The 25,389-nt window shown below is 27.8% G+C and overlaps 3 protein-coding genes and 1 pseudogene across 3 annotated transcripts; 1 reads left to right on the top strand and 3 right to left on the bottom strand.

The window, feature by feature from the left end:
* Nucleotides 1–8,444: 8,444 nt before the first annotated feature.
* LOC111036286 (BUD13 homolog) lies at nt 8,445–13,255 on the top strand. Its single transcript, XM_022318280.1, has 6 exons — nt 8,445–8,556; nt 10,515–10,608; nt 11,382–11,661; nt 11,732–11,883; nt 12,403–12,599; nt 12,894–13,255. The coding sequence occupies exons 1-6, from the start codon at nt 8,544–8,546 to the stop codon at nt 13,064–13,066; spliced, it is 909 nt and encodes a 302-aa protein (XP_022173972.1). The 5' UTR covers nt 8,445–8,543; the 3' UTR covers nt 13,067–13,255.
* A 774-nt stretch (nt 13,256–14,029) lies between these two features.
* LOC111036277 lies at nt 14,030–18,835 on the bottom strand (annotated as a pseudogene).
* Nucleotides 18,836–23,466: 4,631 nt separating this feature from the next.
* Nucleotides 23,467–24,377, bottom strand: LOC111036290. Its single transcript, XM_022318284.1, has 3 exons — nt 24,209–24,377; nt 24,052–24,150; nt 23,467–23,984 (listed from the first exon to the last, which is right to left on the bottom strand). The coding sequence occupies exons 1-3, from the start codon at nt 24,375–24,377 to the stop codon at nt 23,467–23,469; spliced, it is 786 nt and encodes a 261-aa protein (XP_022173976.1).
* Nucleotides 24,378–24,434: 57 nt separating this feature from the next.
* On the bottom strand, nt 24,435–24,924 carry LOC111036276 (the record flags this gene model as incomplete). Its single annotated transcript, XM_022318262.1, has 2 exons — nt 24,635–24,924; nt 24,435–24,575 (listed from the first exon to the last, which is right to left on the bottom strand). Coding segments are annotated over exons 1-2 (429 nt in total), but the record flags the coding sequence as incomplete, so codon positions are not given.
* Nucleotides 24,925–25,389: the final 465 nt, after the last annotated feature.

Here is a 25,389-nt window from a genome sequence, read left to right as displayed (position 1 = left end):
TAAACTATTGACTGATCACATTTTGAAGTAGGTTGTAGGTACATACGTTGACCACCATACAAATTTTATTCTGATATTCTAAAAATCATCGAACTTATATGTTAGGTGAGATTCTAAACACTGCAATAATATGGTACCTACTATAATAGATGGATTCTACGAATAGTAAGATGCCACGATTAGAAATATGTAGATGAAATATTTTTTTGGTTTGTTTAAAAACAACTAAATTTGTCAAAATGAGTTGAACTGACGAATTTAAAAATCAATTCTGACGTTTGATAAAAAAAATGTACATCATAATATATTCATATATACTCGTATAATATTTATTTTTATAATTTAACAAAAAACGTGTTTTTATTAATGATTCACAAAATGTTCTATGATACCTGCAATATTATCAAGATAAAAGTTTTCAACTGTGTCGTAGGACCTAACCTTCGTAAATCGAAATGATAGATCGATTTTCCGGAGTACAATAACAGTATATAATTAAACATAATTAAAATAAATAAAAGCTATTCAAGTATTTATAATCGTTATTAGTAAATTAAATTGAAAATTAAACATAATGAACAGAAATAATTCAATTTCGATAAAAAAAACAATAACTGATAAGTATTTGGAGGTAATCGAAAAATAAATCCACTGAATAAAAATCTCCGTAAAAAATCACCAAAGCAACTACTTATTTTTTAAATATTAAAAGACAGCAGGTTAGATTAAATAAAAGTATAAAAGCATAAGAAAAAATAGCACTCGCTTGCAGAAGTATTGCTGGCAAAAATAATAAATAACAAAAAATAAATAACTACCTATACCCAATACCCGCATTGATCATTTTATTAATTTACATTTTTGTTGTGTCAACAATCAATCAAATTTATATTAACTTTTTTTCATAACTTTCTGACTAACTAAATGATATTATAATATAAGATATAGATTATATAGAATATATTATAGTCAGTCAGTCAAATATGAAAAAAAGTTCAAAAAATTGTTGATTGTTGACGAATAAATGTATAAATTCATGTAAGTACATATTAATTAGGAGGATGTCATAAATATAACAACAAATATCTGTTGTGTCAGTCTTACACACGTACGACATAGTACCTACATTTTCGTTCACCAGTTTCAATAGTGTGCTGATAGTTTTGATCTTAGAGTGAATTTACCTGTTATCAAAAGTATAGGTAAAAGAACATTATTCATTCTTTATCTGAGTGTTCTCTCATTGGTTTCTTACGATATTTAAATTTTTAAGTAATTCACTTAAAAATTAAAATATCGTAAAAACGAACGAGAGAACACAACTAATGTTCTTACATAAAAGTTCAATAATAAGTCAATTCACTCAAATATCGAACCTAACAGCACACTATTGAAACTAGTGAACCAACATTTATTTTGCAATGCTGTATGCGTGTGTACGACGGAGGTAACACGTGTGGGTACGACGTCGTTTTAGTACATTACTATCCTATGCCGATCACTAGTGTTAAGAACCACTGTTTTAACTAGTATATGTACCTATATGTCAATATTATTATATGTATATGTGTGAGCCGTCGTCGGGCTCAAGGAATGTGCTGATGAAGCGACGAGACCCGACGACCGGCCTGGACGCCTCGCGCATAGAACGCGAGTGCGGTAGTCCAGGATTGGAAACAGAGCATTACGTTTGTACAGAACCTTCAGAGCCTTATTTTTCATTAATATAGTTGTATGTTGATTCTTAATTACAAACACAGAAAGTTAACCAGTCCGAAAGTGTTTGTGAATTTATTTGTGAGGACATCTCAGGATCGTCCATAACACTAGGGTAGAACACGATTTCATACGGTCCTTATCAGAGCACATTTTAAGAAAAGACGTTCCCAAGATTTTAGTGCAATGTTGTCAGATTTAAAAATATAACTTAAGTTATAAGTTATAACGTTTTTCATACGTTTTGGTGTAGCGTATACGGAACTCTTAGTGAGGGTCCAAAGAGACGATTGGATTTTGCCGGCCGGTCTCCGTGTTCCTTCAAGCTCAGTGTGCCGGAGACAGCGCCTGGCGAACTGAGTGAACTGGCTGATTCACATGACAGATCACACAATCAACTAGTATAACAAATATTTGATTTATACAAATATAAAAATATATTTGTCAAGTATTTGTAATAAGTACCAAGGTATCAAATTATAATTATTTTTAAGCAATTTTATAGATACATATTTTTTTATACAATTTATACAATTGAATTGACAGATTTTTAACTTTTCAATTTTTTTATAACGTTATTATTTAAGAAAATTTAACGAATTTTGCAATAATAAATGGCTAAGGTGGACAAAGCAAGAATCCTACATAGGTATATAAAAATTAAAAAGTTTGTGTCTGAATTTAGCGAATAATTCATTAATATTAGATACCATCCCGTGTCAAAACTTGCAGTGACCCGTACACTGCTTTTTAAAATAGTATCTAAATAATGAATTTAATGATTTTAATGATAACTGTTATTTTCATAATATAGTTCTTATACCCACCTATACTTAAATTAAGACATTTTCGTACCAAAAAGTAAAGGGAGGGATTGAAGTCATAAAATGTTGCCCATAGAATATGTTTTCAGATGTAAATATGTTAAGGGAAAAAAAACTTAAAAATGAAAACGGTTAAAAACCTATAGGCAATATAGGTACTCTCTGCTGTACTGTAGGTGTTGACTGTATCTCGTCACTGATTAGGTTATTAGTAATGACTCTTTACTGTAATGAATATGTTAAATTTGAATTCAATGATAAATCGTTGTATACTTGTAAATACGGAAAACCACTCTCAGCGGATACCGCCTGTCAGCCTATAATATTACCAAGTTTATTTTATATTTATAATTATATTATAGTAATTTATTTTCCTATTGGTAATGTAGAACCTACCTAGGTTGACTTAATTTTTACCTAAAACATCGCATTTATTATATTATTAAATCTGATATTAGTGTGACTATATGATGCACCTATATCAAATTCAAATTTATTATTGTTATTAACTTTTAACCTAACCATAGGTCGCAAAATTGAGTGAATATAGACGTTCATTTTAAAAGAAAATGTAATAATATTATTTTATATAGTAAAATTCTCCTTTTTAATATTCTAGACATATTTCATTTTTGATATTTATATGATAAATCATTAAGATTCACAAGGTATCAGATTAATGTTTTTGAGATATTAATAGATATAAAACACAGAGCGTAGTACCTAATATTTATCTAATATAAAAGTTGAAAATGCAGGGAATACTCTATATTTGTTAATTAACCGACTAAATTAATGATTTATGACATCAATAATTTATCATAATTAATATACTCCATTACTCCTGTAATAAAATATTTTAAATAGATATCCAGGTATCCTATAATACATACCTACCTATAGAATGTTGGTTCATAAGACATACATACAGCATACAAAAGGTATTTAAAAATTTGATAGAGTTACTTGATATATTTTAACAGATATTTATATTTTAATGGACATTTTATTTTTATCCATCTCTAATATTTGTATGATGTATACCATGTGTTCACGTCGACACACTGCTCTACAGTAAGTTAGTATTAATTAAAAAGTTAACAATATTAATAAATAATAGGTATAATATGATAAAAATTATAAATATATACCTAGGTACTATTCTAGATGATCCTGCCTGGCGTTGTCTGTGGTTGGTCTTCATAAACTCTATTATACGTAAACTTTACAGATTTTTAACACAGTTATTTTTGTTGTTTTTAAGTATAAAATAGGTACTGATATAAAATTTTATCCAATTATAATAACTGTTTTATTCACTGAGTATTATAATTACTGTGAAAACCTCTTCAAAATCGATTCATCTGTTTCGAAGCCTTTCCTGGGCAAACTGATAAATAGACAGACAGACAGGGTAATTTACCTGTGAGTGTTTCAAGCAATATTACATTTAATTATAAAAATCAGAGTAGCGTACATGGTATAAAATATGTAATACTCAATATACTTAAATACAATTAAAAATTAAGACGATTGAGTCGTTTTTCAACTGTAAAAGAACCGATTTTCAAAGCTGTGAGCCAATCCTTGAACAGATAACATAATATAATCACCCTTAAGAAAATTGAGTTTTTTTCAAAATAACTCCCGCCAACTATGTTGTACATCAAGTTGCCATGACAATTATTTTAATATAAATTATACAATATTTAATTATATTCAATTATTCCAATCATAATAACTTTTTCATGTTTTGTAGGTAACCAATGACAACTATATATGAGTATATATATACAAAAGCCATATTAGGCTTCCGTTTGCGAATACAAATTTTTAAGAAATAGTGTTGAGTGTAGCATTTTTTTTAAGGAGTAATATTTAGGCAATTCAAATGACATGTTACATGTACATATTATTTTGTGCTGTCTTAATGTGTGAGTAATAAATATACAATGAACATAAGTGTGTGCTAGTCCGTACTCCATATTACTTTCAACTGCACACGCTCCCAATTGTCAATACGTCACTGAAAATGAAATTTTTTTTGCATAGCTATACAAATTACTAAAAGCGGTAGAAAATTAAACATTTAATATTTCCTAAAGATCGATTGTAATTTTGAGAAAATTTAAAATCTGATGTGCCAAAATAAATGTAAATGTAATTCATAGAATTTTAAATTTAATATTATATCAAGGTTCAATTAAAAACTGAAATTGAAAACCAACATTATAAAAAGCCTCTATATTTTATAAAATAATTCATACATGCGTGATGCAGACATTAAAATCAGAAATTGCCTAGTAATCCAATTCGCTTATAACGATCTTCTAGGGACCTAGGGAATCTGATAGTTATAACTGACCTTCGTTACATGCGGATCATAAAAAGTAACATGAATTTTTTGAAAAATTGATTTATTAAACAAATTTTTTACTGTTTAATTTTATTTAAGATTTCATATTTTAACATTTAAAGCATTTATAATTTTTAATAAAAGTACATAATATATTATATAGTATATGCTTACAATTTGTTTGAAAAATAATTTATTATTGTGGGTTGTTTATAATTTGAATAAGATTTTTAACAAACTTAGAAATATTGTTTATTGCCATTGATACTTCTGGCGTATTTATATCACTGTTTACCGAAACAAAAGTACGCACCTGATCAATATAAAAATATATTTCTGAAACAGACGGTACTTTGACGGTCTTTTATCATCCTGTATATATAGAACGAAAATCCTGTCAACTCATTTTTAAAATGTAAATTTTACGTTCGTAAGAAATAGCGATTAATATTTAGAATTTATGTAGGTTTATGGAGTATAGTCTACAAAAATATTATATCCATATATATTATATGCATTAATACCCAAATACTCCACTTATAAAAAAATAAATAGTGGGGTAAAGTTGATAAACCATTTGGAAAGTATTGTACAGTAGCTTTGTACAAAAATATTAATTGCATAGATCATGATGCCCTCAAGCCAGATAACATACGTAAATGGGTATACCAGTGGCGCCATCTTTCCAGTACCATACAGTTTAAAAAAATCTATTCAATTTGCGTTAAATATGAAAATAATAGTTTAACCACACAGTAAAATTATATTTTGATAACATTTTAAGGTGTTGCAAACATTTAAATATTGTTACAAAATGTTAAGATTTTGATCAGAAAATATTGGAATATTGTCACATAGTTTTAGCAGCAAAAATAACAATTTAAAAATATGCAGAGATAATATTGTTAATATATATTTTTAGAAAAAAATTTTCGACACACTATGAAATTATTATTTGTTTGTGACTATGTTTAATTATAAATGTTGACATATTGTGAATAAAATTTTGGTATTTTTGACCAAAGTAATGTAACATTTAGATTTTAAACATTTTTAAGAAATTACTTTTAAAATTATTTATAAATATGGTTAATAGGTTAATACATTTTTAGTTAACAATTTTTTAGTAGCTTTTCAACTCCCACATTAGTTGCTGCTGAAAATAGCTTCATTTCCCGAATAGTTTTTAAAATTAAATATTTATTTATTATATATATATATCAATTATTAACATTTCATTCATTCATTTTCATTGAGTACAATATACTGTATACCGCTACCAATACACTAACATTTGGAGTAAATTAATTTTTTTAATAAATGTATGTTACTAACATTATACACTATATATCAATCTTGTTAGGTGTATTTTTTTAATCAAAATATCCTAAAACCAGTTGAATAGAAACACTTTTTGAGAACCACTTTTAACAATCTCTATCTCTTAACAATTTTTATTTATGTGTATTTTTCTTTTATGAAATTATTGGAAATGTTGTCAATAATTGTACAATATATTACTTTTACTTCCAAACCAAAACTTATACTTTTAAATATAAAATGGTTATAATTATTGTACCATTTATAATACAATGATGAACTTAGATTTGTTAATTTCAGTGTGAATACAGGGTTAGAAACATAACTAATTAAAATGTTTTTAGAATCTTGGAGCTGGGGTCTTATAATACCAAATGAATGTGACCTAGCCAAGTGGCAAATAAAGTTTTGTGAATCGAGCAAAAAAAAAATGGTAACGTAGAACACTAGAACTTTGATGGAATTTTTTTGAGACACATTTACTCTGAAGACCACTTGGATCAATTTATGGTTTTCCAATGGTCAGAGGTGAATATAATTTTTATTTTGACCAAATAGGTAATTGGAAAATTAAATAATCCTTAAAAGAGGAGCTTGTATACATTTAAATTAAATTTCAAGTCATTATGATTAAATTGTTATGAAAAATGTTAAAAATTGTTTTTATTGCATGCAGTATAAAGGCTGTTAATTGTTATCATTTAAAGACAAAATTTATTTATTATTTTATTTCTATCGTTATGAATTATACTATGTATTTACTGTATCAACTAATAAACTAGTTGCTTTAAATTCATATAAGGCAACTAAACTACTGTTTGACTTATTAATTGAATATTTTAAAAAAGAAAGAATTGATTTTGTTGTGTTAAATCATGTTTTAAAAAAAATATATGAAATTTGAATTGAAATAACATTTTTGTATTTTTTACTACTTCAAAAACTGTTTCTATTCACAATTGAACATGATAAATAACAAATCATATTCAATTTATATGTATGAAGCATAATTATAAATAAATATAAAATACATTTTAATATTTATGAATTGTATACCTATTCTGTTTCAAGACCCAAATTCGAAGTTATAATATGCAGTTTTGTTATATCCATTCCAACTAAATAAGCTTTTTAAGCTTTTTAAGTGTTTTTATTCACCCGGTTTTAAGATACACATTATAATTATTGATAGATAGGTATACACACAATAATTATTTGATTAATGAATATTATTAATAAAAAACTAAATTATCATTACATTTTTAACACTCATGAAGTATATATTTTGTTTTCATTTCATTTGAATACATAGTTTAATTAGAAATTTAAGGAATTATTTCATGCACATATTATAAAGTTTTTTTGTACTTAAATAAAAGTTAAAACATATTACAGATTACTAATACAATGAAAATCGATTGTAACAAACTCTCGGGGGAATATTAATTTGTTTGTTATAACCTATTATTTATGTACTTAATTTATTTTCTGTACACATACATGCTGTTATACTACAATTGATATTTTTACTATAAAAATATATTAAATATATAAGATGTTTTATAATTTACAATTATATGCTACAACAAATGAATAAAATGAATTCTGTAACTCTGTAGTTCGAAATAATAATATATAATAAAATGATAGGTACCTATAAGGTTGTAATTTTGATGATGAAAACCGGTAAAAAATTGATGATTAATATCATTATTACAAAGTAATACTTAATTTTAACTAATTTTATAATAAGAGATAAATATAGTGTTTCTGCCAGACTAACATGTTTCAGTTTTGGGAAGCAAAATGTTTTTAAAACAGACCTTAATATAACGAATCATCGCTTAAAAGTAAGTTTAGTTTCTAATATAATGAAAGTTATTAGTAGATCCTTATGCACTAAGTATCAAAATACTTCATATAATATGATGTTAAAATTATAAAAATATAAATTTAAAAAAAATTTTGAACTGGGTAGGTAGTATGGTGAAAATATGAACAATTTTTAATTGATAAGTATTATTATTATTAATTTATAAACTCATAAAGTACTAAAATAATTAAAAACAAATATTATTAATTTATTAATTTGATTTCTACCAAAAATGATAACTGATAACGTGTTATCATTGGAGGTAAACAGCTACCATCCGGTTTGCAAATATATCGAAATTGGTCTAAAATACATTTAGTACCAAACGACATTAGTACTAATGCTATCGGTTAAATATTCGTGATAAGAGAATAATAAAACAAATCTTTTTCCAAGTTTGTTCCTATCGCACCTTCAGTTCCTATTCGCTCCTTTTGACGGTACAGTAGAAAACATGTCAGAAAAAGGTGAGTAAAACATTATTTTTTAATTTAAAAACTTTTGTTTACTTGGTTATTAAAAATTCTAAAATATTGTGTTTTTTGCATTCTAGAGTATGTCAGCTCACTATTTGTTTTCTCTCATTGACCAATGCACAATATAGCAAATCACCGTTCAACAGAACCAACCTTATATTGTTCGCTTTAGTATTGTGAAATTTATCTATTATGAAATTTAAAATTAAGAACATTAACTGTGTTCTTATAATGACTTTTTTACAATATTTAAGTATTATAACATGATATGAGCATTTTTAAATAATAACATTTTACATACTCATAACTTCCATAAAAATTGAAATATTATAAAAAGGTCAAAGTAAACAGATAGTGAACTAACATCCTCTAAATTGTAAAGGCTAGTAAATATCAAGCAGACTTTTTTTTATAAATTTAAATTAATTCTTTAACTTTGTGTGCAATATTTTATATTGCATGTACAGTTATTACGTTAATAAGTACATTAATTGTTTTATTTGAGTTGCGATAGTCTCAAATATGTTTACTCAAACAGTCATTGTCAAATGTTTTTTTATTTATAATGGGTGAACTTCATATTCTACTATGTTAGAAAATACGGTTATCATACATTAAAATAATGATTTTGTTTTTTTTAAAAATATATTATGTACATACTATTTTAAATTTTGTTATTTGACAATATTTAGAATGTGGTGCACTTTAAAAGAAAATAGACATAGTTTCTCACATAAATAACTAAAAGAAAATCAAGTACTAATAAAAAATCTAGAAAATATCAGTTACAACTTATTGTTTATACATGACATACGTAAAGCTTTACACTTATCATTAAAAATCTTGAAGACCCGCACTTATGCAATACTAAAAATTATACAGGTGTAACAGAAATACCTCACAAATTAACTGATTAACACAAATTAACTTTTTATATATATATCGAGCGAGGGTAATCCACCAAGCATGCTCATCCTCTTTTTGTTCTTCAATAAAGAGTTTTTTTTAAATTTTTAGAATTTTTAATTTTACATGCAATCTATATTATTTGTACTACTTAAAGAATGTGCTGTGAATATACAAACTTCTGTTTTTCACGAGGACCTCCCTTTTTGACTGTAAATTATTCAGTAAATAATTTTTCTGAAAAATGTTAAGTATTAGAATCAAAATGTGTACCACTAGATTTTGAGTTATTTAACTTAATGTTCTAAGGATAAAAGGACCATGGTTATTGTTATGGGCAAGATATTTGAGCTATGGGGATTGAACATTTTAGTCATTAATATTAATCTGTTAACATAAATAATTTGTAAAAATGGCCCAAGTATAATAAAAACTAGTTCCTATATTACGTCAATTTTATATTTTTGTAAAACTGTTTTTTAGGACTATTATCCTTAGTTCAAAGATTTCAATAACTAATAAATTATACTTATTCGATTTTTGAATACTGTACATTTTACATTTAACATTTTCCAAAAAATTATCCACTTAATAATGAAAAGATAATAAACTATGAAGATATTGTTTTTAGATATAAAAATCAATTTTCTTCATATTGTACATCTAGTTATTTATTGTTGGTTTAATTTTGCTTGTTGTTTTTAATATTTAAATTGCAAGTGTATTTCGTATAGGTTTTGTATTGTATACTTTAAATTTAAAATTTTTAGTGATAATTCATTTAAAACTGATGATAATAAATAATAATATATTTATTGCCCACCAGATATGTTCATAATCGAGTCAAGTGGTTCAAAATGTATATTAAAATTTAGATTAAATATTAAGAGTGAATAAAATGTACCACTTGGCACTTGGTGTATGAATACTCAAAGGTTACCACCAAGGTAGCATCATAAATGTCAATGTAAACAATTAGCATAACTTAATTAGTGTTTTAAATTACATTTTATTTATTAAAAACATATATTTTATATTTTCAGAGACTAAAAAAAAAGTTATATCCCAAAAGGATTATCTAAAAAGATATCTTTCGGGCGGAAAGAAGAAAAAAGATAAGACTAAAATTCAAAAAAGGTATTTTTTTAAATACGGCCAAGGGCATGAGTCCTATTTCTAAGTGTGATTTAGTGAATATATACATTTTAGGTTTTATTTGCGTTCAATTTTTCATTACATTCTAGTAACTTAATTTCAATTTGTTTATAATTAAAGATTGTATGTTTATATAAACTTAAAAAAGCTTAAATATGGATGTATTTAAACATATATATTATTCTTATAAAATAAGCACTACAAATTATTAAATATGCATTTATACTTTAACACGTTGACTGCCGTGTGACCTTCAGTGGTCAATCGTTATATAATTTAATTTCGAATTTTGTATAATATACAATTGAATTTAAGTAAACATTTAAAAATATGTTTATTACATTTATAAAAATTGTATTGATTTCCGCTTCGCCAGTTTTTTAGTGTATTGTTGGAGTATAGTTAATAATATAAAACCATATTAATCTAACCGTCAGCGATCTGGTGGCTTGGCAGCTATGATTGTCAGATGTGCCAGTTACAAAAGTATACAATTTGATAATTATGGATAACCGCTGGCAGTCACATAGCAGGCAACTTTTTAAAAAAAGCAACAAAATATGCATCTTTTATAGCAGAAATTTCATTATTTATTATTTTTAAATATTTTCTTTCAGTTTATCTAATATAAATTTGAAACTAAAATATAATACCATAATGAAATTTATCTCTACACTCAATTGTATTAAGAACTATACCACTATAATCTAATGTTACGAACAAAAATACTTAATTTTTTGACATTTCTGTTGTAGAGTACAAATTATTGATGACAATATTGATTGTGTTGAAAATGAAAATGAAAATGACATTGGATTCGATCCAGTTGATGAATTTGCCCCTCAAATAGTGGGTGTTATTGATGAGAGACCCAAAGATATTAAAACATTGGACATGTACAAAAATAAAAATCGGTGGAAACGAGTAGGTGGCGATAGTGACATTGAAGAAGATTCTGCGAAAATTGACGTTGATCAAGTCAACAATTATGTGCGACAAATTAATAAATCCACGTTAAATGATCTAATAAAAGAGGTATTAAAGTTATAAGTTAAATCTCAAAATAAACAGCTGTAAAGAGTATAATATTATTCCAAATTTTTAGAAAAACGAAGAGTCAATAGAAAATGGTATCCCTATTAGACGTGACCGAAAAACTGGTAAAAAACGAGATCTCAAAAGAGAAAGAGAAGAAGAAAAACAAAAAGAAGAAATATTAAAAGAGCATAAAGCAAAATATGCTATATGGGGAAAAGGGTAACTAATTTTATTTACACATTGTTAATAATTATTGATGAAACCATTAACTAAGTATTAAAATAAATATTTAAATTAGCAAACAAATCCAGGTCTATGACTGGTACATAACAGTAGGCAACCAACAAACAATATTTCCAATCCAATATCCAGTTTGCCGATTAAAAAAAACTTTATTGAACCCTCAAATTGTTTTTTCTCCTTTCTTTTAAGTAAAATGACAATGAATTCCCCATAATTATTATCACCATTAAGACAATATCTAACCTATTAATGTATTTCATAACATATTAATATTATCGTTATCATCTGTTTATTACTATTGTTATTATTTCCCCCACTCAGTTATGAATATGTATACACTATACAGGCTAACGGCTATATGTAATTGCCGAACAATATTAATATTTCAACTATAATCTATTTAAAATTAATTATTAATTTAGTTAAATTTCTTAGTGATTAACTGACTTATGCTGACTGAATAAGACATATTTTATAAATACTTCATAATTTTAGTGTAAAACAAGTAAAGGATGCTCAGGAACAACACCAGTCTGATTTACATGAAATGCAAAAACCATTAGCAAGATACGCAGATGATCAAGACCTGGAGAATTTGTTGAAGTCTAAAATCAGAGACGGGGATCCAATGCTCGAATATATAACAAAAAATAAAGGATCAGGTGAAGATTCTCCTGATGGTGTGAGACATGGTAAATTCTTAATTCTTAGTCTTTTCATAAATGGGACTGTGAAGTCAATATCCTTAAATATTCTATTAAAACTGTTCATAAAAAAATTTGGTTAATTCTCTTTTTTTGATTATTTCTTATTTACTTAATTAAATTGTACTAGTCTATACAATGTAATTTTCTGTGAACCAGTGTTTATTTGCTAATAACTGATTAGAGAATATTTAAGGATAAATCAAATAATATAACTCTCAGTCGACAGTTAATATTAATTTATTTATTATAAAAAATCTCAATCATTTTTTTTTTTTTTAGAAAAAAGAGAGTTTCGAGGGTTTTGTCCGCCAAATAGGTTTGGCATACGTCCAGGAATTGCTTGGGATGGTGTTGATAGATCAAATGGTTATGAACAGAAATGGCTATTACAACTAAATTCTCAGAAAGCTGTGGAAGATGAAGCATACAAATGGAGCTGTTCTGATATGTGAATAAACATATATCAATGTTTCAAGTTGAAATTATGTTTATAAATTATGTTGTAAAAACATGTAAACATGTATTCAGACAAAAGTCTCAATTTCTTAAATTTAAAATAATTGCAAAATGTCTATAAAACAATCAATTGTGACATTTTGTATCAAAATAAAAGTGGCCGCTATAGCCAAATACTTTGAAAATATTGAAAAATAGTTAAGACTTAGAAAATTTATTTTATCCAATTGTGTGGCAAACTTATATTAAGTAATTTCATAAATATATTCTGTGGTTTTACATTTGCATACATACTTACATTATTGAAAACAGATACTATGACACAGAATCTAGATCTTAAATAAATCATGGATAACACTGATTAATATTTTCTAAAATAAAATATTAAGAATCGTAATAAAAATGCAACACCTGTAAGAATTTATTGTATATAGCCTGCCTATTGACTTTACACACAGATAGAAAATTGGCAATAATTTACCTACTTAGCATTCCGGTTAATGCTCAATATTAAATTAATCTTATAATAATAATAATAATAATGGTTAAAATATAACATGTAGAATTACATCTACGCATATATAAATTATGACAGACCTTATATAGGTACTATAAGAATAGGTTACCCCAAGTCCCCTCCCGCCAAATAACACCCATAGGCAATATTATGGTATACAATATATAGGTAACTGTATAAGTACCTACACATGCAAGTTGTTTAAACAAATTATAATACTAATATTCTTTTGATGTTAAAATGCTAATACATATTGTATACTTACAACTTACAGTAAGATTGTAAGAATGGTTGATTTTATCTATAAGTAGATACCTCCTATGTATCATAGGTAGCAGCTAACCGATACACAACTTTAAACATAAGAAACGGCTAACGTAGGTAGGGTAGGTAAGAAGGGCCAACCAAAGTCGTACACAACTGTTGAAAAATACACGTTATTATATCTGTTAATGTATATTACATAACAGGTATATACATAACAACAATAGTTGGTCGTAAGACTTCGTACATAATACATGCACGGTGTACATAGTATTAATTATTGTGTGCAATCTACTTCCACGACGGTCTGGTCACGTTGAACGATAACGTCGGCCGCAAATGGTTCTCAGTTTTAGCATCGGCCCTCTGCGCGTGTTCGGACTGCTTGCCGTTAATTATGGCAATTGGAGGCCAGTGCTTGTGGACTGACAGTTTGTTCAGGTTCAACATTCTTCTCAACAGTTGCGTTTTGGTGGGCTTGATGCACAGGGTCCAGCTCGAATGGCCGTCTTTTGCCGATGCGATTACAGCCAACGATCGGCGTCTCGAAGTCTGCAGTAGTTCGCTGGAACGTGTTCGGGCTCGCGCTGCCACTACCACCTCCGTCGCCGTCCGTCGAATTGCTGCCACGGACGTCTAACACCACCAGATAGGGACGAGTATCGTTGCCGGCTGGCACCGGGTTGGCCTTCCGGTAATTCCGATTGATCGAGTGCCCGCTGTTGTTCGGAACTACGGAACTTACGGAACTGATCCATCTGTGTGACTTTTTTTTTTATTAATCATAAATAATATTTATGATTAAATTAACATATTATGTTTAAACGCCGGATATGGGAAGTACAAAATAGGTACATAATGGTAATAATAATAATATTTTTTTTATTTATAACTATTTACACGTTTTTAACTGGTATATAGGGCCATGGTATTATTTGTAGATTATAGGTGTTGGCACGGCGAATGTCCGTGGCGCACTCTAATAAATTAAGGGTATATGACTGTCAGTCACTTGCTCACTCCTATCAAAATGGGTTATGGATGAGAATGACTAGAAGATTATGAAATTATGAAATTATGAAATTAACTAATAACTAATAACTAATGAGATGTTATTAATATAACAAAATGAGTAAAACATTTTTTTTTGGAAATTTTATAAATTATGGGTGGTCATAAAAAGTGTTGACACCCCTCACAATTAGTGTGAGCCACTGTAATTGGGTGATATAGTATATGAAATCTGATTGTTGCACTATTTGAAAAGTCATCTCGTTATTTTTATACAGACAGAAAATGAAAGAATTTACGTTATAGAAACAATCAGCTTTACTCCAATACCTACCTACCTACTTACTAAAACTGTAAAATTAGGAATTTATTACTATCATAGACCTTTTACTCAAAAAAGTCTATGATTACTATCGAAGAAAGGCCCTGTTGATATGATCTACTTATATTACAAATTTACTAATAATATGTATTATCTATTTATCTCTAAAATGCGTTTAAAATGTACATTGAACTGGGGTATATATGTGTATAGTATATTATTTATATAAATCTGGTAGGTATCTGGTATATAGTCATATAAGTGATATGACGTACCTGTTCACTAATAACATCGCACGTTTTAGTAAACACTATCCACTGAGTAACGCCACTCTTGCATCCACCATCCACGTTTATCGATTTTACCAAAGTACGTAAAAAAATACTCTCCTGCTTGGTTATGAACCAAATGGCTTAATGGAAAAACAGGTATTCTATCTGTTTGTCCAGATGTTCGTACATTACTCAAATAAGTAGTTATATGATCAATACCGAAATGTTGATTTTCTGTGACCTATGAAATATTAAATACATATTTATTGTAATTTGTAAATCATACATAATATTATAGGTATAGGTATATTATATGTGTAAATGTGTTAATATTATATAGGTATTGATAATACTATCTATTAATTATTGATATTACAAATGTTGTAATATTGGTATAATGACTACCACTACTTAACAATTAATAATTAATGTATGATGTATTTTAAGTAAAAAATGCAAAAACGCATGATGCATCAAAAAGTAGGTAGACAGTCATTCATTTTTTTGTTAAGTAACCATTTAAAATTAATTTTCCCATGATTTTGCGTTGAAATAAACCCAGAGAACCCGATTTCCATTAGAAAGATGACTAATGACTTATACCTATATGATTTTCAGTGATAGACTGTAGTTTTTGATTGCTGCTTTTGTGTTTAACATAGTTTAGTCGAAGTGTTTAGTAAGTCATACTGTTATATTTACAATACTTATTATATATTGGTAAACGCGTAAACGTCTTAACTTTCGGTCATTATACGTTTAGTGTAATATACTTACTATTTTAGAAATATAGACGATATACTATAAATATAGCCACATAATATGCAACATATTTTGTAAATTTATAAAAATATCTAGGTATTTATTTTATATTATGGTGCTCGTCCAATATGCCATCTACCACACGTTTGATGGTTTAGTGTATGATATCTACCGTAAATATTTTATCTACCATCGACTTAGTTGATTTTCATCTTTTCGTAAACACCTCGCGCGGCTTGTGTTACCTTTATTTGAAATACCCAATACCAAACAAGTTCTACTATATCACAGAAATTTAAACCATTTTATTTATATTATAATATATATATATATATTATATTTTATTTTATTTATTATTATTTATATTTTTTTGAAGTTGAACTTATTTACGCAGGGAAGTGAGGAAAAAAAAAGCGAACGGGCGGCCGCACGAACGTCGATCGTACAAACGCGTACATGTCCGTGTGCGCAGCCGCGGATTGTCGTAGCAGTATTTTGTAAACGGCTATGGGTTTTGGTTGGCCACTTGTATAGTATACCGAAAGTTACCTCCCCTTTTTTTTTATTTCAGTATTATCTCGGTCCGGTTTCAACTTGGGTACCCCGTTTTACCACCAAAAGTGTTGTCTTTAGACCCTCTAAATTGCCCCCCCCCCACCATAGTCGGTGTAATTTTGACCCCCCCCCCCTCAAAATTATTTCGGAAAAACTCGAGGTGTCGTCCTACGTTTCTGAAACTCAAGTTTTCTTATAGTTCGAAGGTCGGTGATGAAATTCGGCGTCTTGTGTCGAGACTGTATAAGACGTTTTTCCCCGTCTTCCGGGGCCCTGAAAGTTTAAATTTTGAGTTTTTCAAGGTGTTTCTGCATGGACACTTTTTTAGGCACGTCGAACCGTTTTTGTAGTCGAGCCTTATAGAGGGCTTTCCGCTGTATCGATTGGTACCGACATCAACGTTATCCGACTTTTGGTTAAGGAGTTATGATTTACATAGTGTTTTTTGTTTTTTATTGAGCAACATGATAATCAATCATTATAATATAACAATAAAAATAAAAAATAAATATAAAAAATATAATTTACATTGTTTCTTTTCTTTCTTTATTATCCTCATAACTCCAGTCTATCCATGCATTTCTTTCTTTTTCACTCACTCACGTGTACCGTTCAAAAGAAGTATAACTTCCCGCGCGCGTACTGGTAACACACACACTGGTTTTTTTAATTTTTTTTTTCACTATTAATTGTTACACTTCCCATTTTTATCGATGTACGTTTTTGCGTATGAAGTAAAATGTTTGGCTCCCTTTTTTCGTACATTGATAATAAATTGTTTTCAAAATATTACCTTTCGAATCACGTTTTCGACTATTTTTTAGAACTTTTTTAAACACCACAAATTGTTGGGTTTTTAATTTTTGTACATGTTTGGTCGATTGATAATAACCGAGTACCTATGTTTAAAAAATATTCTCACATCTCTTCATTTTGAATTACCTATGTGTTGATATAAATGACACATAGTTGACAAACTCATAATACATAATATGTAATACAACACGACTTATAAACACGCTCTAAACAGGTATGATATAAAGGTATACCTACTAACCTACCTAACCTACTAAATTACAGAAGATAGCATATTGGACGAGTACCTATATTATAATATACTGCTGAGTACTTGGGAAGTTTTAAAGTTTATTATAGACATCTTGTCACCTACACGCAGTTATGCATTTATCCGTTTATGCGTATGTAGGTTGTAGGTACATAATATTTGCCTCCTTCGTGAATCATGGAACATTAATATAACAAATTATAATGGAATCGTTTAACAAAAAGTTAACAAATATAAGACTTTTTATAAGCTATGTAGTTTGGTCCTTATAACCATTAAAATTAAATGTTTAAATGTTTTATTAAAGTTTTGAAGGAAATCACAAATGGTTACTAAAAAATGCAATGTAGACACATTGTACATAAATGAAACTTACCACTTAGGTAAGGACAGTAAAACTTTTTACACCTGTGAGTCAAATAAAAACTGGTTGATTTTAGGTAGATACTAGCTAACAAATAATAGCAGTGTAGATACAAAATTTAAAAATTTAAAAATACAGTAGTTCTAGAAACAATACTTACACTTGCTAAAGAAAATTATATGAAACACAAACTAATTTATTTTTATATCAATATAGAAAGGTAGTCCGTAGGATGGTAGGATGTACTGACATTTTCTGTATACTTACGTTAAATAAATATGCCAACGTTACAGAAGCATTTTTTATTGATTCAGCTTCAAAAATTGTCTGACACGACCTTTCAAATATTAAATGCATTTTCAACTTGTATCTAGAGAAAGAGGAAGTATATTAAAGGTATTTTTTAAAACCCATTATAAGCAAAAAACTAGCTTTACGTATACTTAATACTTAGCGTAACAGCTTAACTTATAATTTGACATTGTCGCGGTCGTTATTGCAACGACCGCGGCGTCTCTATCGACGTCCGCGAGATCGCGACCGACAACCGGTCTGGCCGCCGCCTGCGGCACGGCCGCCGGCCCGGCCAGCGACGGACAACGGATCAGCTTTTGCCTGTCCGTCGTTGCCATCACGTCGCAGCACAATAAGTTATTTTTTGATTTAAGTTTAATTTAATATGATTATTTTACCATTGTCTCTCAATTTCCACTTGAATGCTTTATTTTTTTTTTTCATGTACATTTATTTCAAAACTTGTGATTAATTATATTTTAATAGCTTGTTGGTCTTTCGTTTGAAGTCCACGATAGTTATCTAATTAAATTGAAACAAAAAGATGCAAAATTTGAGGCTGAAAATAATTTTAAAATGATTTGTCAACCTAGTGTTCTAGAAGTATTTTATTATGCATTTTGTTATATAGGCATTTTAACAGGTAAATATTAAACAGGTATTTAAAAACTGATTTTAAGAATTAAATTTATCTAACTGTTTTAAAATATTTTATATTATAGGACCCTATTTTAAGTATTGTACTTATTGGGATTTATTTAATCGTAATTATTGGAGAAAAGCTACTTATATTAATTTATTGATTGAAAAAATACGTATAATTCCAACTTTAATAATTTGTTATTTCTATTAAGTGTAAGTAAATAGATAGTTTAATAACATTCTTTTAGTGTATAATAAAAATGAATAATAAAAAAACAATTGTTTTTAATAAGTGTTATGTAATTATAGTGAATTAAACAAACTTATTTTAGCTAATTCTTATGTTAATTAAATTTAAATAAATATGAACATTATTTTGTCGTTTAATTAAAATTAATTCTAAAAAAGTATTTCACCATCAATTTTAATATTATTTAGAGTGTAGTTTGAAAATATTTGTTAGGTGTGTAAAACTGTTTTTGAGGATAGTATGTCAGAATGTGGCATACTTACTATTTGATCGTAATTTTTTGTAGATTATTTCATTTTTAGAAATAAAATTCTTTTATATTATTACTTTACATACCATGCTTAAATACATACAGCCCATATTAAATTTACAATTGGTAAATGTTAAATGAAACAAATGGAGAGTTATATCAATTTATTCATCAATAAAATACTATGTACATATTCTTATAGTATACGCTATTTTATGTTATACTCATTATCAGTAGTCTTTTTAAGAACACTTTTCAAATTTATTCAGAATGCATATTTAAATACTTGGTGTCATTTGTATTTGAATACTGTCTTTCAAAAGTATTTGATTTTAAATATAAATACTTTAAAAAAATATTCAAAATACTTAGCAAGTACTTTTTTTGTAGTATGTCATAATGTTTGTGCAATTATCACAAATGTATACTTACAGTTATTATTAATAAATTCATTCTTTAACTGTTTCAATAATTTCAGATGTTACATACCTATTACATTGTCAGGTAAAACCAAGAAAGATATGAATTTTAGGTAGTGTGTCATCTGTGTATTTAATGAAATCATAAAAATTCTTAGAAACATTAGAAAATATTATTTTAAGGCCAATTTTTAAAAATGTAATATATGAAACAAAAATATTGTTTGTTAAAATACTAATGGTAAAAATAAAAAAGTATTTAGTATTGTGGAATAAAATATAAAGAAAAATATTTAAACTTATTATCAGTCTTGTTACATATTCGAATACAGTGTACTCTCATTTATCTGCGGAATAGGGTGGCTGATTAAATCCACTGATAATCCTTAAAACATTCGAGAATCTAGTATTAAAGGAACATAACATAATATGTACAATGTACATAGGTACATATGTATTAATATTAAACAAGCTTATTATATTTTATGTCGTTTTCGAGTATTGGGCAATCACAAATTATCACTTCATTAAACCCATAATGATTTATAATGTACATACATTTATATGTATGTATATTTTTTTGTATACATAAGGTATGTAGATGATTCCGCGGACGACGGCGGATAATCGAGAATCCACTGTACTTCTTATAAGTATTCTTATATAAGATGTTCATCATACAGACATATTTATATTTATTACACTTGGTAATTTTTAATTGTAAATAATAAAGTATTATAAAAAATATAAGCCACCAAATGAAAAAAATTCATTCCTAGAGTTTACTATCATAAATTGGTGGACAGTGCAACATTATAAGACATATTATTTACCTTTTTTCTTACAACTAATTTTATTTTACTTGAATACTCTAAATAGTATTACCATTAATGATAGTTTCACTATAATATATATATCTTTAATACCTATGTATTTCTACTTAATATTAATTTGAAATTTCTCGGAGTTAGTCATCTACTCTTAGTGGTACAATATATACATATTAAGAATTAAGAATAGCAATTTATTTAATAGTAAATGGTTAACTTACTATAGTAAACTAATTACAATACAAATTAAATATTTCAATTCACTTTTCAGTTAAGTACAAATTAATTGTAATCATGTTTAAATTTAAAATTTTTAGGAATTCAACAATGACTCTTTTTATACATCTACATCATTATCATACAGATTGTGGTATATGTACCGTGGTCCAACTCGAAATTTCGAATCATTAGAAACTAAGTATGTTTTTCTTTTTAAACAAATATGTGTGAGTGGGGACATTTATTAATTTTTGTGTTTCGGTATACATTTCTTATGAGAAACCTGGTATTAAATGTTCTAGCCTTAGGACCTCAGTTAAAGAAATTGAACATGTTTAATGTTTATATCTACAAAATAATTTTTGTGATTTTGTTGAATTTTGAACTTCAAACACATTAAAAAATTGTGTTTTGTTCAACTTTGTATTTTAATTCAAGTAATACCAACTTATGAGAAACATTGTATTAAATGTTAAGCTTATTTTCTGGGCTATATATTTCTTTTTGATATTTATAGAAAAAAAACAATATAAATAGAAAATTTAAAATGTCTAAAATAACTCAAAAAAATTCACTCTTAAAAATGATATAATTTAAAGAAAATGCTTTTATAAACATTTGGTAAAAATTTCAATTATTTGCAGTTAGAAGTAATGTTTTTTGAATTACAACCAAATTAGAAAATTTATTTGGTCAAAAACTGGGTTTGACGTAAGTTATACTTGTATGATACCTATTATTTCCTACCTAGTTATTATGGTTAAGAATAAGATACCTAATTAAAATTGTTATCTATTTGTCAACAACTTACCTATCATCACGTAAAATTGTAAATGTTAGCATACAAATATATTTGTTTCATTTCAAAAGCATTATTATTTTGTTCAACGTTTGGATCAGATATCAGTATCCCTCACCACTATATACATAGTAAGGATTATGAAATAATAAATAATACATTTTTTTGGGGGGGGTATAACAGAACATAAATATCATCATTACGAAAAAGGCTCTTTACAGAGCCAATAATATTTAGTTATATTTAGTTATTATAATTATTATTTACGACTGCCAATCGCAGCGTAGGACGAGTACAACCAATCACAAGACAGAACGAGAGTAAAACACCACATTTTGGACTTAGAAAGGAATTACAAGTACTTCCGTACACCAAATTAACATCAAAAGTACATCAACGGATAGGGGAAATCAAGACAAAGACAACAATACCTTCCCCTAACAAGTGTTAACAGAAAATAATTTCAGTTGTATTTTATTCACCTTCGTGTTCACTAGTCTAGTAACAATGCCGTCTTCATCGTCAGCAATCGTAGACATTCAATGCGTTCTTGGAGCAAATAATACATATTTTACTAAAGAAATGTCTATAGTCGACACTGAAACATGGGCAACTCAACACTGGATTTTTAAAAATTCAAAATCAATTCAGAACAATAAGAGTCGAAGAACAAATAAATGGTTGGAACGTAACTATCATCAACTATCTATAGAATATGACGATGTAGAGTATGAAGAACTAAGCAGAATATTGAACTCATTAAAGTTCACTTGCATTTATGTCAAAGGTGAACAGAAGAAGCAACTTATTATAGAATTTATACCTCATGTTGCACTAATCAACATCGAAGACCTCGGATGCCCACGCTTGGACCAACTATGTGATGAAGATATTCTACCCTGCTGTATTTTTCATATGGAACTTAATCCTAAACAATGTACATTCTATAAAGTATTTGCTATAAGAAAATGGTTTATAAATAATTCCTAAAAATTTTTATTGTATACAATTTTAGTTAATAAACATAATACCTATTATATTTTAACATTTGTTTTTTTATTTCTATGATAACTATATACATACATTTATATACGTTAACATTTACAAGGTTTTAATTAAATATAAGTAGGGGTCCATCTATCTGAAACAGAAAAACATGATTAATTATAACATTTATATAAGAAAAAATAATAATAAGAAAACATAGTAATTAATCTTACATATCTAACAAATACAATCCTTAATATTTACAAATTATACAATATAAAGGTGAAAAAAAAACTACAAATTATATAATAATCTATCCTAAATATTTAATATTTACAAGTTATTCACAATATATAACAAAAATATATACAAAGTATTAACAATTTTTAAATTTTATTTATTATTAACCATGTGATGAACGAGGCCTCTCATAACCTCTTTTTCCAAATCTGACCATTCTTGTTCTCCATTATCTACCTCAAAATCAATCTCCATCAAGTCTATATTGTCATCTTCCCTATAAAATAAAAATATTATAAGTAAAATAATTCAAAAATATAAAATTGTATTAACTTACTCTATTCTGTAGTGTCCATGGGCTAGTATATGTATTTTGTCCACACGTTTGTCATCGTAGCTGTTGTAAGTTAATTTATTCATATTCTGTGTCACTAGATTATGTTTGTATGATCTCATAGATGTATTCATACTGTATCTTATCAAGTCTGGATCATCTTCCAGACACTTGACATGATCAGCAAGCGACATGTGGTTTTTAACCACATGCTGCCTTACCCCCTTGGCCTTGATCTTTTCACCACCAACTTTGAACTTATCGTCTTTATCTCTCACCGCATCATCTTCTCCTGCATAAATGTTGTACGCGTATGATTTTGCACGTAGTGCACAAAACTCGGTCATTATATGCCCCTTTGTCTCATCTGAGAAGAATCCGGGGACTTTTTTCCTCACAGTCGTATGACATGGATGGTCTACTGGCAAGTCTGCAGTATCCAAGCGGTTTAACAAGATGGGGTTATTCTTCACATCAAAATAAAAATCATCTGTCATAATCTGATATACCAGTGAATCTGTAAATCTGTAATAATGATATTAATTAATATGTATAACATATGAGAATAGTTTTAATATATTTACCCGTATCAGTGTACATTAACTTAATATTATCACCATAATGTTTCTTCATGACGTCATTGTGGTACATTAGCGTTTTGCTTATATCCAAAACCGAAAATCCTATAAAAAATAAATGTGTTAGCAAACAAGACATTAGAAAAACTGATAGTATATTTACCAATATATGTAGGCTTGTCAAATTTGATTTCCTTGTTCTCCAGTGCTACTCCTGTTAATGTCTCCGTGTACTTTATACAGTGTTTAAATGTCGTCCTATTAATGAGTTTCTGCAGCCTCCTCTCACATGACACCAACACCATTTTTATCTGCTTCCTTTTAGATTCCATCATTTTACCTGTATAATTAAATAAAAAAATTTTTAAAAATTTAAAAAAAATTAGAAATAAATGACCAAATACGCTGTTATTCATCAACTTGAAAAAGTCTTTCTCAAAATCGTTTTTAGCCTTTTTACGCAACTCTGTGTTCAAATTGATATATTTGGCAAGCCAATCTGACTGGTCAAACTCTATTACTCTATGTACCTATAAAAAAAAAAATAAATTATAAAATCTATAAAATTAGTGTAAAATAAAATATTTACTTTGTCAACAATCAACCCGTTTTTAATCGCTTGTTGAAGGCTCCCATAGTGAACAATATAATATTTCTCGGGCTCTAATGTTGCCATGAGCTTCCGTAGCTTGGAGCCTTTAGGTATACCGTTTTGTGGTAGAAAAGGCAGGTCGTTGTGTTTGTCATGTAATTCATGCAGATAGGATACATCAACCTCGTATATCCTTCCAATAGGCGAGGTATCGGTTAAATTATTAAGTCCATCGAGAGTTGGCTCAACCCACTTGAATCCACCGTAAGGAATGTACTGCGACATTTCCCAGCCATACAAGTTGTTACCTTTAAAGTTTAAAAAGTTAAAAAAGTTTAGAAAAGTTTTTAAAAAAAAAAATACTTACAATCTTGATAAATAAGCCACGATTTCGACTTCGACTTATGTACCCCGGTGCTTTCTGATTATTCGCCTTCGCATGCCTCATGCTCGCCTGCACCAATCCATCACTAATACCTTTAAAGGAAAAATATACATGATATAATATATACAATACAAAATAATTATGATGTACTAACCTTTCTCAAACATCAGCAACATGTCGTAATCCAACTTTTCCCCTGCATATTTGAGCATGACATCAAAACTTAAGCCAGGGGCAGTGTGATAATGAGCTGCATCCAGATTATATGTCATCATACACAAATCCCTAAAGTTCTCGAATACGTCAGCCAGCAGCAACACATCAATTTTCAAGTACAAATCACTATAGTCGCCCAAAGTCTTACAAT

This window comes from Myzus persicae, unplaced genomic scaffold (genome assembly GCF_001856785.1).
Source record: "Myzus persicae strain clone G006 unplaced genomic scaffold, MPER_G0061.0, whole genome shotgun sequence".
In the NCBI taxonomy this organism is placed as follows: domain Eukaryota; kingdom Metazoa; phylum Arthropoda; class Insecta; order Hemiptera; family Aphididae; genus Myzus; species Myzus persicae.
The sequence above is the reverse complement of the archived record's forward strand: the minus strand, read 5'-3'. Positions and strand labels throughout refer to the sequence as shown.

Coding starts and splice junctions, on each gene's coding strand:
- LOC111036286 (XM_022318280.1), top strand. Junction 10,609..11,381: donor AAGACTAAAATTCAAAAAAG/GTATTTTTTTAA, acceptor TTTCTGTTGTAG/AGTACAAATTATTGATGACA. Junction 11,884..12,402: donor TATGCTATATGGGGAAAAGG/GTAACTAATTTT, acceptor TCATAATTTTAG/TGTAAAACAAGTAAAGGATG.
- LOC111036290 (XM_022318284.1), bottom strand. CDS start 24,377: ATGGAATCTAAAAGGAAGCAGATAAAAATGGTGTTGGTGTCATGTGAG. Junction 24,151..24,208: donor TGACAAGCCTACATATATTG/GTAAATATACTA, acceptor TATTTTTTATAG/GATTTTCGGTTTTGGATATA. Junction 23,985..24,051: donor GTTAATGTACACTGATACGG/GTAAATATATTA, acceptor ACAGATTTACAG/ATTCACTGGTATATCAGATT.